The sequence below is a fragment of the Plectropomus leopardus genome, chromosome 9 (genome assembly GCF_008729295.1).
Source record: "Plectropomus leopardus isolate mb chromosome 9, YSFRI_Pleo_2.0, whole genome shotgun sequence".
Classification (NCBI taxonomy): Eukaryota; Metazoa; Chordata; class Actinopteri; order Perciformes; family Serranidae; genus Plectropomus; species Plectropomus leopardus.
This window is the reverse complement of record NC_056471.1, coordinates 20,686,415-20,698,710: the sequence shown is the minus strand read 5'-3', so window position 1 is coordinate 20,698,710 and position 12,296 is coordinate 20,686,415. Positions and strand designations below refer to the sequence as shown.

At 40.2% G+C, this 12,296-nt stretch overlaps 1 protein-coding gene across 1 annotated transcript; it reads left to right on the top strand.

Annotated features, from left to right (window-relative positions):
* On the top strand, positions 1-11,998 carry foxo4 (forkhead box O4). Its single transcript, XM_042492879.1, has 3 exons — positions 1-904; positions 3,328-4,870; positions 6,418-11,998. The coding sequence occupies exons 1-2, from the start codon at positions 464-466 to the stop codon at positions 4,840-4,842; spliced, it is 1,956 nt and encodes a 651-aa protein (XP_042348813.1). The 5' UTR covers positions 1-463; the 3' UTR covers positions 4,843-4,870; positions 6,418-11,998.
* The last annotated feature ends 298 nt before the right edge of the window (positions 11,999-12,296 follow it).

Here is a 12,296-nt window from a genome sequence, read left to right as displayed (position 1 = left end):
TTTAAATTTAATGTTTTGATTAACGGGAATGGCATTATTTTGTGTCCATAGAAGTTTTTGGTTTTCATTTTCAGGTGAGCCAAAACCTCTGTAGATCCAGATGTTTTGGTGCCGCTCTGACACTTTTGTTTTTATTTCATTCAAACAAAGGGACTCTCGTCAAGCCCTTCTTCATTCTATATAAATCGGAAGGTTTATGATAGTTACTATTAAGGAGATTATTTGGGTTCCCTAATCTCCAATCTGAGGATTAACCGAGGCTATTGGTGTGTCCAGATTATTACGTCTCCTCTGCAGGCCCCTATGTTTACACCCCCGCAGTGACTGAAGCATATTGTTTTTGTGTCAGGAATTTTTTTTTTTTGTTTTTTTTAACGCATCATCTACTCGGAGTTTAACTTTTAAAGGTAGATGTTTTAGGTGGTCTTATATTTTTGGTCGAGTGGAAGTTCAGAGGACCGCCATGGAGGAGTCGTCGGTGCCCCCGATTGACCCAGATTTCGAGCCGCAGAGCAGACCCCGCTCATGCACGTGGCCGTTGCCGAGACCCGATATCTCGGCTGTCAAACCGGAGGGGACGGACGGCTCCGAGTCCGCCGCCGGGACCCCGCCCGCCGACGAGGACAAACCCGATCCGCAGCAAATCACGTCCGAGCCGGAGAAGGCGGCGGCGGCGGCCGAGGGAGGGGTCGTGGCCGGCGTGGGCGGAGCCGGTGCGACGCCACGCAAAGGATCATCCCGGCGCAACGCGTGGGGGAACCAGAGCTACGCTGATCTCATTAGCCAGGCCATCGAGAACTCACCTGAGAAGAGGCTGACCCTGGCTCAGATTTACGAGTGGATGGTGAAAACAGTGCCTTACTTCAGAGACAAAGGGGACAGCAACAGCTCAGCCGGCTGGAAGGTGAGTATGCAGGGTTCCTACAGTTTAAGGCAAAATAGATTTAAGATTTTCCAAGACTTTTTAACGACACTTGGAATGAAATTTAAAGTCAGTTTCGCAAAAATCTAAATCGAAGGGAATTATTTTTTGTGACAAATTTTGAAATTAACAAATAATTGTATTGAGGACTTTTTTGGCTAAGATAAAATGTTAGATGATCTACTTAAAATGGGAACAAATGGAAATTAATTAGCATATTTTATCACAACTAACTAATTTTATTTGCTTTGAAAAAAGCTTGTTCACTTGTCATTTGATTAGATGTGGTAAATAAATATGAGTGTTGGTTCCTCTATCCTGACCTGAATAACTTCAATGCAAGAGGCATTTCTTATATTACTTTAATATATATTTATTAATTAATTTGAGATTTTATCGTAAAATGTCAGTAATAAATATTCATAAAATCCTATTTACATTACTGAGCATTTAAGAGTTTTAAAGATTTTTTTCTTCAATTTAACTTATTGAAAAATTGGTCTGAAATGATATTCCAAGTGGCATTTAACCTGTTACAGTTTTTAAGTGTTTTTCATATTTGACTGCATGATGACATGTTGTACATTTATTGCAAATATTTTTTGGGCTGTACCAGTACTTTTTAATATGCCCGCAGCTTTTCTGTCTCCAATTTCCGTACTGCATTTTAAGATTATGTTAGGAATGATAATGATTAATCGATAATCGATTAATCGGTCTTGTTTAATCCCGTGAAATCGTATGTGAAATTGAATCGATCAATCAATAGGATATGCTATGCTGTCAAAGTACATGCAATATGCTGTGAGCTTTGCTTGAGAAAAAAACATTTGGTATTTTTTGGTATAAGCACGTTTTTTAAAAAAATAACGATTAATAAAGTATTAATTTTAGCAACAATTGATCGAGGAAAGTGCTTAGAATTTGGAACCCTAGTTTATGTATTTATGTTATTGTGGAGTCATTTCCTTTTGTGGGACAAAAGAAATCCTAAGTGAACTGCGCTGAGACAACTCTGTAACTTGTACTATTAGTTCAGACCAGCTGTTCCCGACCTTTTTTTGGCTTTTAACTCCCTGAAACAAAGAATAAACTACTTCTAACCAATTATTACAGTTTGCATTCAGCTAATAGTCTTGACCCATTTTTTGAAATAATGAAACAAGGCAAGACAATTAATATAATGCTAGTGCTGTTACTATACTGACATTTCTGATATCAGTGTTTTATGCCACTTTTTGATACAATTTTTTTTTTTTTATAAAAGTAACTGTTCTTTTCTTTATGAGTAGAAGAGGACAGCAGATAACTGTAGTAAAAAATGACAATAAGAGAGAGCAAGAAAGCTCAGCTGGCACCAGTATATACTGCGTAAGATAAGTACTGAAACCAGTGTCTGAAATTAAATTTGTCCACTCACTGGCCAAGGTGGCAGCTAGATGAAAAAATCCACCAGCCAAGCATATTATTTTACTGGACAAATGATAAATTGCCTTTTTTGCTTCACATATAGGCGTACATTTGTTTCAGTACATTTAATTGAGATAATAGTGTACTATTACTGTTAAATTACTGGGACTGTTAAATACAAATTTAAAGAGGAGCCCAGAGCAAAACCTAAAGCAAAATTATATAAAGATATTGTACAAATAATCATCAAAGCCTCAGCATGTTAATAACCCTCTTTTGTTAAGCAGTGATGCAGTGTACATGTCTAGAGCTTTTATTGTGAAAGGTAAGGATGGAAGAAATTGATCTAATGTGCTGCCACTGACACTGTGGGAGGATGAGTTTGCCATCTTGAATCAAACTATGGGGCCTCCGTGTTAATATGTCATAACCATCAGAAGTATGCACACAACCGTAGTTTGCAGCAGACTGGCTGTAAATGATAGTTTAGTGGATAAGCTGATGTCCCTTATGGTAAGCAATCAAAGACCGTCAAGTTTCGCCGCACCAGCACAGGTGCGTGTGTGACACTAACAGCTTAGAAGCAGCAGAGCCATGTGCCCCAAAATCACATCAAAACGCGGCAGATTTTCGCCATAGTCGAATACATGACTATGGAGGTACAAATATTCAGCTGCCAGTGTGGCGGATAGCCCTCAGAGATTTACTCACCAAACGGAAAGTCTACCTGCAACTGGCGGCTCCCTTTGGACCGTGACTGAAACCATTTCAAGTATTTAGAATCAATATGTATCAATATCAATATTTTTGACAACACTAATGTTTACTGAATTTATGAAGATGGCAAGGCAAATTTAATATTAAAGTTAAATAAAATTAATTATAAAGTGTATATATACTCCTGGGAATTAATCTGCAAATGACACAATGCTCAATGAAGGAAGCCCACTCTTATTAATTCTAATTCCCTTTGTTTTCTTTCTCTCCGTTTTCAGAATTCAATCCGCCACAATTTATCACTCCACAACAAGTTCTTGAGGGTACACAATGAATCGACAGGTAAGAGCTCCTGGTGGATGCTCAACCCAGAGGGAGGGAAGACAGGGAAAGCTCCCCGCCGCCGGGCCGCCTCTATGGACAATAGCAGCAAGCTGCTGAAGAGCCGCATGAGGGCCAAGCAGACCAAGAAGGCGGCAGGAGCTGCCGGCCTGGGGGGAGCTGGAGGGGCTCTGCAGGGCGACGGCGCCACAGGTTCAGGGGGTGCAGACAGCCCTAATTCATCGCAGCAGTTTCCCAAATGGGGAGTCAACAGCAGCAGCCCCTCGTCCCGCGGCAGCCTGGATGACACTGACATGTGGAACACCTTCCGCCCACGTACAAGCTCTAACGCCAGCACTCTGAGCGGACGTCTGTCTCCAATCGCTCCTGGACAGGAGGATGATGACAACCTGCCTGAGGACGGACTGCTGGGAAGATACACTGCCAGCAGTTTGACCCCCACCCTCACTGAGACCCTCATGGAGGAGCTGGACCTGATCGACGGCCTCACGCTGATGACTGGGCAGCAGGGAGGGGCCAGTCCCAGTACGGCCCCACCAGCACCTCCCACTCCACTGCCCTCCGCTTCCACCCTGCTGCCTCGTGGCTCCGGCTTCTCCTCCTTCCATCAGCTGAAACCATCCAGCCTCCCACAGGCCCCCACTCACACGGGGACCCAGGCCTCCGTCTCTCAGTGTGGGCCCAGCAGCAAAGAGCCAACAACCTTCAGCAACTCCCTCTTCAACCCCATGCCCAGCTCCGGCTCCCGTGGGGGCGGCCATTACAGCACCCATGTGCCTTCCAGCCTGGAGGCGCTGCTCACCTCCGACTCCCCTCCGCCCAGCGATGTCCTGATGAGCCAGGTGGATCCACTCATGCCCAATCCTGGAGGCCTTATGGGCCTGGGACCACCTGTGGTGAGCGTGAGGTCCAAACCCAACCAGCTGCTGTTGGGTAAAGGGCTGGAGCCGAACACGGTGGCCCCCATGGCGCTGCAGGCTCAGATGCAGCAGCGTCATCTTCACCACCAGCAGCAGCAGCCGCACCAGCAGCAGCAACAACAACCACAACACCAGCATCACTCTCAGATGGGGCTGGGGATGATTATCTCAGGTATGACTCAGGACCCGTCGCAGCTCTCTGCCCTCAAAGCCCAGCACGCCACGGTGCCAGCAGTGGGCTCTCATCACGGGGCGCCCGTCGCCTCAGCCAATCCCGGCATGAGCCTGCAGGGGATGAGTCAGTTTGGAGCGGCGTCCTGCTTCCCGACCGGTCAGGACCGACTGCCCACAGACTTGGACATTGATATGTTCACCGAAAACCTGGATTGTGATGTGGACTACATTATCAACAGTGACCTCATGGACGGAGACGGCCTCGACTTCAACTTCGACCCAATACTGCCTGGAGGCCAAGGCTACGCCGGCCCGGCCACCACACAGGGCTCCGCTCACAGCTGGGTGCCCAGCTAAACCCAACTGACAACACAGAGTTAGCCAGGTACACCGATCACACCTTTTTCAAAACATCAGGGTGCAGCTCACAGTTTCTTTAACTATTTAACTATTTTAAAAATTGTAATTAAACTGTTTAATATTCTGATAAATTGTTTTAGTCTAGTTTTCAAAAGCCCAAATGTTTTAATATATTAAATTTACAGTTAAATAAAACATTCCAAAAAATCATTAAAAAGTTCATTCACAGATTTTTTGGGGGGGCTTTTTGACTTTGTTAGATAGCATGAAAAGCAGCAAAGACCCAAGGCTGGAATCAAACCCACGGCTGCTGAGGCCATGATGTAGCCTCTGTACATGGGGCACCTGCTCTACCAACTGAGTCACTGGCGCCCGAGAAAATGTGTTTTTAAAAATTTTGATAATCAATTTATCATATTATTGCCATTAACAGCTTCTTGCTGTTGTACACTATATTGTCCCAGAAATAACCGATAAATGATTTAGTCATTTTAAAACCATTTCATGCAACTGCCATGATGATATAATGGCATAATAATTCAAGTACACCCTTTCAGAGAGCAGTGAACTTCACATTTGATCAGAAATTACAAAAAACCGTGTCTCAGCATAGATTTTTCTGTTCATTTGGCATGGGTGCTGTGCAATACACGTTTAGGTGCTGCGCCTAGTTCTAGGTCAGAAAAATGTTGCTCTTTATTCTGGCATCATGTTGGCTAAAATGTTCCTAATGTACACAAACACGCACTTAAGCAAAAGGGCAATATCAGACAATCTATGGACATGACCTTGATCATATTTACTGACCTCAATAAGTCAATATCCTAAATATTGTATTGACAGGCATAGATATAGTATATATAGTTATATGACATTTCTAAAACCAAAAAATATATAAATCAATTGAATGATTGATACTGAAAATAATTGTTAGTTGCAGCCTTATAGTACTTATCAAAGTTGTTGCTGATAAGTTTTCTGCTGATCGACTGTTTTAGCAGGGTTCCTACAGCTTTAGACCAGTCAGATTTAAGACATTTTAAGACTTCTTTAATGCCACTTGGTATAAAATTTAAGACCAATTTTACAACAACCAAAATTGACATCAATTGCTAAGGGACAGTTTAGCCCAAATTTTTATTGTAACATAAAACATGACTTTTTTGGTGACATTTCACCAAGAGGATTTTGGCAGATTTCATACATTTAAAATAATAATAATAGTAATAATCATAATAATAATAATAATAATAATAATAATAACAGAATATGATTTTTTTTATAATGCAACATCAGAAAAAAAATAAAATCCCATTTCCCATGTCTATGCATTTTGAAAGATTTATTTAAGACATTTTAATACCAAATAAGGCCTTATTTTTAGATTAATCAATTCAGTGCCTTTTAACACATTTTAAGGATCCACGGGAACCCTGTTTAGTTCAACTAACCACGTACAGCACTACACGTTGATTTGACTAACAGTGAGTCAATAGAGGACTTTATGTACATCACTTCACATAATCTGGATTTATGACAAATGTTTAAATGTTTCATCGTCTTTTCTTGCAGGAACTGATCTCCAATCAAGATAACCTCACAAAACAACAAAACAACCGGTGCATTCCTCCTCCCTGCTGGTTGAAGATACTATTTTCAAACACGATGCTTCTCTCAGAGTTTAAAGACCAGACCTCAGCCATGTCATGTGCCAAGAAGACATGCAGAGGACAGGGAGGAGATCCAGGCTACTATGCACAACATTTCTCCCTTTTTTAAAAAAAACAACAACAAAATAACACTTGGCTGCTAGCCGTTTTTTTTTTTCCTCTAATCTGAACTGATGGTTTTTAAAAGACGTGTGACATGATGTTTTTAGGAGTGAAAAGACAAATCATTAACTCTTCTTTGGCCGGGAGTTTATATTTCAGTTATGTTACACCAGAATAGCTTTAGGGTGGATACGGTACTTGATGGCTTTGGTGTTGAAGATTCAATGGACTGATGGACTGTGCGCTTTTTGGAGAAATGGCCAGTTTTCCATTGGCACTTGCAAGAACTGCCAGACCAAATGCTGTTTGAGGTGCAGTCGCGCTGCTGCACCGTGAAAAGGTTTCATCACGGGAGTCAGATCGTGTTATGAACAGGTGGAAGACAAAAGACTGGACACCTGAAGGTATAAAATGTTTGGCCTAACATCTTGCCCAGCTGTGGACTACGATTACATGTACAATTTAAATTTTTCACTTTAGAGAAAAAAAAGATGCTTTTTTTTCTTCCAATGAAATTTGGTGATTCAACACTTAAGAGGGTCTGTATTTGCAGTTTGGCATTTTTGACTTCAATCCAGTGTGTTATGGTAGATGTCAGTTAGAGGGTGTTTTTTTTAATCCCTGATGTGCAGTTGAACTAACAAAATGAAGAAATGTGACTTGTGAATTTATACAAGGGGCATTCAAGGGTAAATTTATTTGCCAACAAGTGATTGGTTGGCCAAGTATTATATTGTTTTAGAAAGCAGTATGCCTCCACTGTCACATGGTCTACCTGATTATTTCTTCTTCCTCTTTGTCTTCATCGAGCCTGTGCATTTTCAAAGCACTTAGGTTTCCCGCGACACAGGGACCCCAACCTAGGAGAGACAATAGGTTATACCATTTCATTGAAAGAGTTTAAATCTTGTTTTAAAAAAACAACAAAATAACATAAAAAAGTACACGTTGCACATATTCACAATGACACGCTATGCAGATTTATCAGGAGAACTAAATGAAATCTTGAAGGAAATTTGTAAAATCACTTCTTGAAGGGTTTTGTTATTTAACATTTTCCTGATATCTTGTTGAGGGGGGACGTGGGTACTTCATGTCAGAAAATCCTCGCACATTTTAATTCAAGAAATTAATTCTCTGTGTGAGAAGTACAAAAAAGAATATATTTGATTATAGTTTTAATATACAATTTAGATGGAGGTAATAAATGAGATATTAATACATATGAATATATTACTAATGACAAGGTTCTTTTTTACATTGGAGGAAGCATTCTCAGATCATTTTTAACAGTAATTTTCTATACTTTTATTTTTGTAAAGGAAGAGATGCATGTAGATTTTTTTACATAACCAAAGGAACACTAATATTTGCAATTGCATGGCATTTAGGGAGCGCTTGGGCCTGACACAGTATCTCCATGTACATAAGCTTTGCAAAAGACGCCTGTAACAAGAAATCTGAGAGTTGAGTGAGGCAAAGTGCATCAATACTTGACCGTATCAAAAGTCCAGGTTGTAGGATTAAGGGGCATCTTATGGCAGGAAAGGTCTACAATATTCAGAATTATGTTTTTTCATTAGGACCTGTGTCCACATAGTGTTTGTTCTCAGCGCTGGTGTTGTGTCAAAAATTGTTGCCCTGTCCATATGTGTTTCACCCTACCTAAACCTTAACCAAACTAGAACCACCGAGGAGGGTGCAGCACATTAAAGGGATAGTTCATTGTTTTTGAATTGGGGTTGTATGGGGTACTTATCCATCGACAGAGTATTACATACTGTAGATGTGAGTCTGTATGGCCACAGTTTGGAGAATCAGGCAGGAGTCCAACACGGAGGCTAAGCAATGTACTGTTGTGCAAGTTTCACATGAAACAATTAGTTTTAGTTTAAATGTTTGTTATATTAAGAGTATTTTCACTGTTTTGCTTTTCCGTCAGACAGCACGTTACGACAGCTTCAGTTCTACGTCTATGCTCTGATCAAAGCTTCCAGACCACATTGACAAAAAAACTTAATTTTAGCTTGCTGAACACGACGGCCTATCGTAGCTTCAATCATTTTGTTAGTTTGTGTTATTGTGCGACTTTAGTGCATCAAAATGAACCCTTTTAAATACCAAAGTCACACAATGATACACACTAATTGTTCGAGGCAGCAGTAGACCAGCCGCTTCTATGTTCAAAGATGTTAAATCCCTGTTTTTCACAGTGAGGTATCGCTTTGAAAAGTGCAATATAACGGTTTCTTTTTTCAGTTGAAAATCACTGTCTGACAAGTTATAGCAGTGAAAATACTTTACATATAGCGTACATTAAACTGACATTGATTCTTTAAGAGGCTGATCACACTGTGATGCATTGCGCCAGGTGCGACTGCTCCAAAAACGCAGGGCTGCGTGTGCATACCGCATGCGTTGCCAAAAGTGACACTGGTGAGCAGTGCGACTCAATGCCTTGAGCTGAAGAGTTTAAAAATATTTTATCCGTTATGCGCGCCCAAAAAATGTCAGAAAAACACGTTCTGCAGCAACAAGAGGAGAGCGCCCGACAGGCACGCTGTACCATAGGGAAGTAATGGTTTTAATGGCGGCGCTTTTCTTGCACAAGCTTTGGTGTGATTGTCCCCTTAGCTGGGACTTGTTGTTGATGGCTAAAATGTATTTTGTTGCTGACCCCCTCCACGGCAGCTAGATTGCTTTGCTTCTACGTTGGACTCCAATCTGCTTCTCCAAAATGAATGCATGCCTGACATTTACTGTATGTAATGCACTATTTATGGATAAGTACCTCAAACAACCCCACTGTAAAAAAAAATCTTAACTATGCTTTCAACAGCAGAGAAACAGTTTTTGATGGGGAAACACATTTTGACACCGGCATCTTTTTTTAAATTCAGCTTCCAACGCCTTTTTTTTTTTTTTTTTTTGCGAAAAATCTCTGAACTTTTAATAAAGGCGCAGGTGTCATCGCTGCCGCTCCATTAGCTACTGTCTATCCCAGACTGTATGATATGTATGTGAGGAACTACTACATTTGTCTGAGCAGTTAGGCTGGACACCGAATCATGCTCTTTTTTTTTTTTTAAACAAATCTTAATTTAGTAACAAATTCAGGCCATAAGATCAAGTTGATATGTAAACAATACAAAGAGTGTATAACTCTTATGGCAAATAAAATAAAGTAGCTATAAAATAAACAAAAGAAGACCCACTTAAAAAAGTCAGAGGTCTCTTCAAAAAGATAATACATGAATGTTATTGTAAATTTGCAAGGCTTGTTTGGTCTTTATGTTTCATTACTGTCTTGGATTTTAATATCTCATTCATGAAGAAAAATGGTCAGGTATATTTTTTAAAAGCCACCTGTGGATAAATTGTTTAGTCATAATAATCAAACTATAGTACATCATATCCCCCATTTTTATCCACCATCAGAACACCAAATTTAGTATCATTATACTTTAAAGTAGGAGCTTGAGCTTGAGTGGTACCTTTTGTAAGCTGTCACCTGAAGTCAACCTTCTGCTCTTACCTGCTAACGTTAGCAACAGAGCTGTTGGCTACCTAGCTAACGTCAAGATATATTTGTCACAGAAACAAAACCTACCGCTCCCCAGCGCCCTGCCACGACTTCTCTGCCAAAGAAAAGCGCTACGTGGACACAGACCTTAAGTTTAGATCACCTGAAACCAAGAAACGTTGTGTTTTCGTTACCTGAGAGCGAGCCGCTTCCGTATCCGCCATGTTGTTTCTGTAGCCCAGAACCGAAGGAACAGAAATCATCGCGTCAATTCGTTTCTCTTCGCCAACGACACCGCGAGATACCCCTTAAGTCCTACTCACTAGATTTTTTACTATAATTCCTTAGTATTTTCTGCATTAATTGTGAATCCAAGTAAGAAAATCTGCGCTGAAATGTGACACAATGCGAAGAAAAACCTGTAACTCCCGCTTTTCAGCGCGAGGCCGAATTCTCATCTCAGCACGAGACTTTACAACCGTTACGTTACCTCTCGCGGTCGCTCTGACGAAACACAACAGGAAAACTGCACTGACGTCATCAGATCATGTGACAATAGTAAACCAATATTTATTTTACACATTTTCTCTGCTGAAACAGACTGGAAACCAACACGAAATGTCTTTGTTTTGTTTTCCTGGAGGAGTTTCTGTCTTAAAAAGAGCAGACCTAAAATTAGACTTCCCTTTTTTTCTTTTTTTTTTTCCATATAAATGTATTCTAGCTCTCCAGCCATGTATATCTACTAAGCCTGTCCCTTGGGGTTTTTGTATCTTTATTTTTGACTGCCAATATTTAAAACACTATAGCATGACTTCAGTCTGTAGCGCGATGGACTTTATTTCATCATCTTCCCCCTTAAAATTTTTGAGTTTTGTGTTTGTATTTTATTGTTCATAACGTTTTCGTGATCAGAAATCCCTGCAGTTTAAACTCTTAATTATCATCATTTCACTGTAGCTTTGTGAATATGTTAGCATCTGATTTGTATAAAGCACTCTCTTTTTGTTCCACAATTTTTTATTTTATTTTATTTTTTTATTTTTGTTTTTACTTTTTGAATGGTGCTAGATGTAATTTGTGACGTATATTGCAGTACGCCATGATGCAATGGGTGCATATCAGGGCCTTTTGGATTTTCTGTATACAGTAAAAGGATCTTGATTTGGTGTTATAGTAGACTTAAGCACACAATCAGCAGTCCTTCCCCATCTTTGTTTTTATGTTTTATAATATATATATATATATATACCTTATAACCCCCCTAAACTGGTCATTGAATAGCTCCGGAAACAGTAGACCAGCTTCTCCAAAATGCATGATTTTCTTGTTATCTTTAATCATAACGTAATTATTTTTAGAAAGTTGTATATGCAACAACTCCCCCATTTTTCTGAACTAATGTCCGGGTGTTATTAACAGTTGAGAGGACAGACTGCAGCATGTTAAAGGAGCCGTGGTTTCTTTGATGTCTCTAGTTTACTGTTGTCTCCTTTAAAAAAATGGCAGGTGTGGTGTTATAACTTCCCTTGTATCTCCCCCTCTATGTAACAATTATCTTTATATTTTTCTTCAGCGTTCTTTAACTAGCAGCTAGTCCCTTTATGTTTGTTATGACATTTAAAGATCCCCCCATTGATACAGTATTTTAGCATTCGGCAATGGTTATTCTTCTCTAGGGGAAGGAATGATGAGATGTGCATACGCCAATTATGTTAATGATTTTTGATTAATGTTGATAGTTTTTCTCCCCCCCAAAACACCTCAGTCTTTTTCTTTCTTTACACATTGTAAAGTCAGCCAGAGATGACAAACAGTTCTGAACAGCAGAAATAAATTCAATAAACTGTTTAACCCACTTTGTCTGAGTCTTTGGTGTAAAGTTCATGTTTTTTTTTTTTTTAAAGTCAGACTGTGTCCAGTTCTGCCCTCCCACCAAGGGGCGCTGTTGTCCAGTTATACAACTACTGTGTAGTGACAGAAAAATACGTATTGCACAATATTATACTGGTTGCTGGTTGCTGGTTGCCCCCCCCCCCCCACACACACACAGACACACACATAAAAAGAAGAAAGACCGAAATCGAAAAACGGAACTGCACTATTTTGCACTGATTTTGAGAGTTTGGGCTATTTTTCTTCCATAACAGTTTTTT

Excerpts from the sequence above, each read along its gene's own strand:
- foxo4 (XM_042492879.1), top strand. The coding sequence starts at position 464 with ATGGAGGAGTCGTCGGTGCCCCCGATTGACCCAGATTTCGAGCCGCAG. Across the intron at positions 905-3,327 it reads ACAGCTCAGCCGGCTGGAAG|AATTCAATCCGCCACAATTT; the intron begins GTGAGTATGCAG and ends CTCCGTTTTCAG.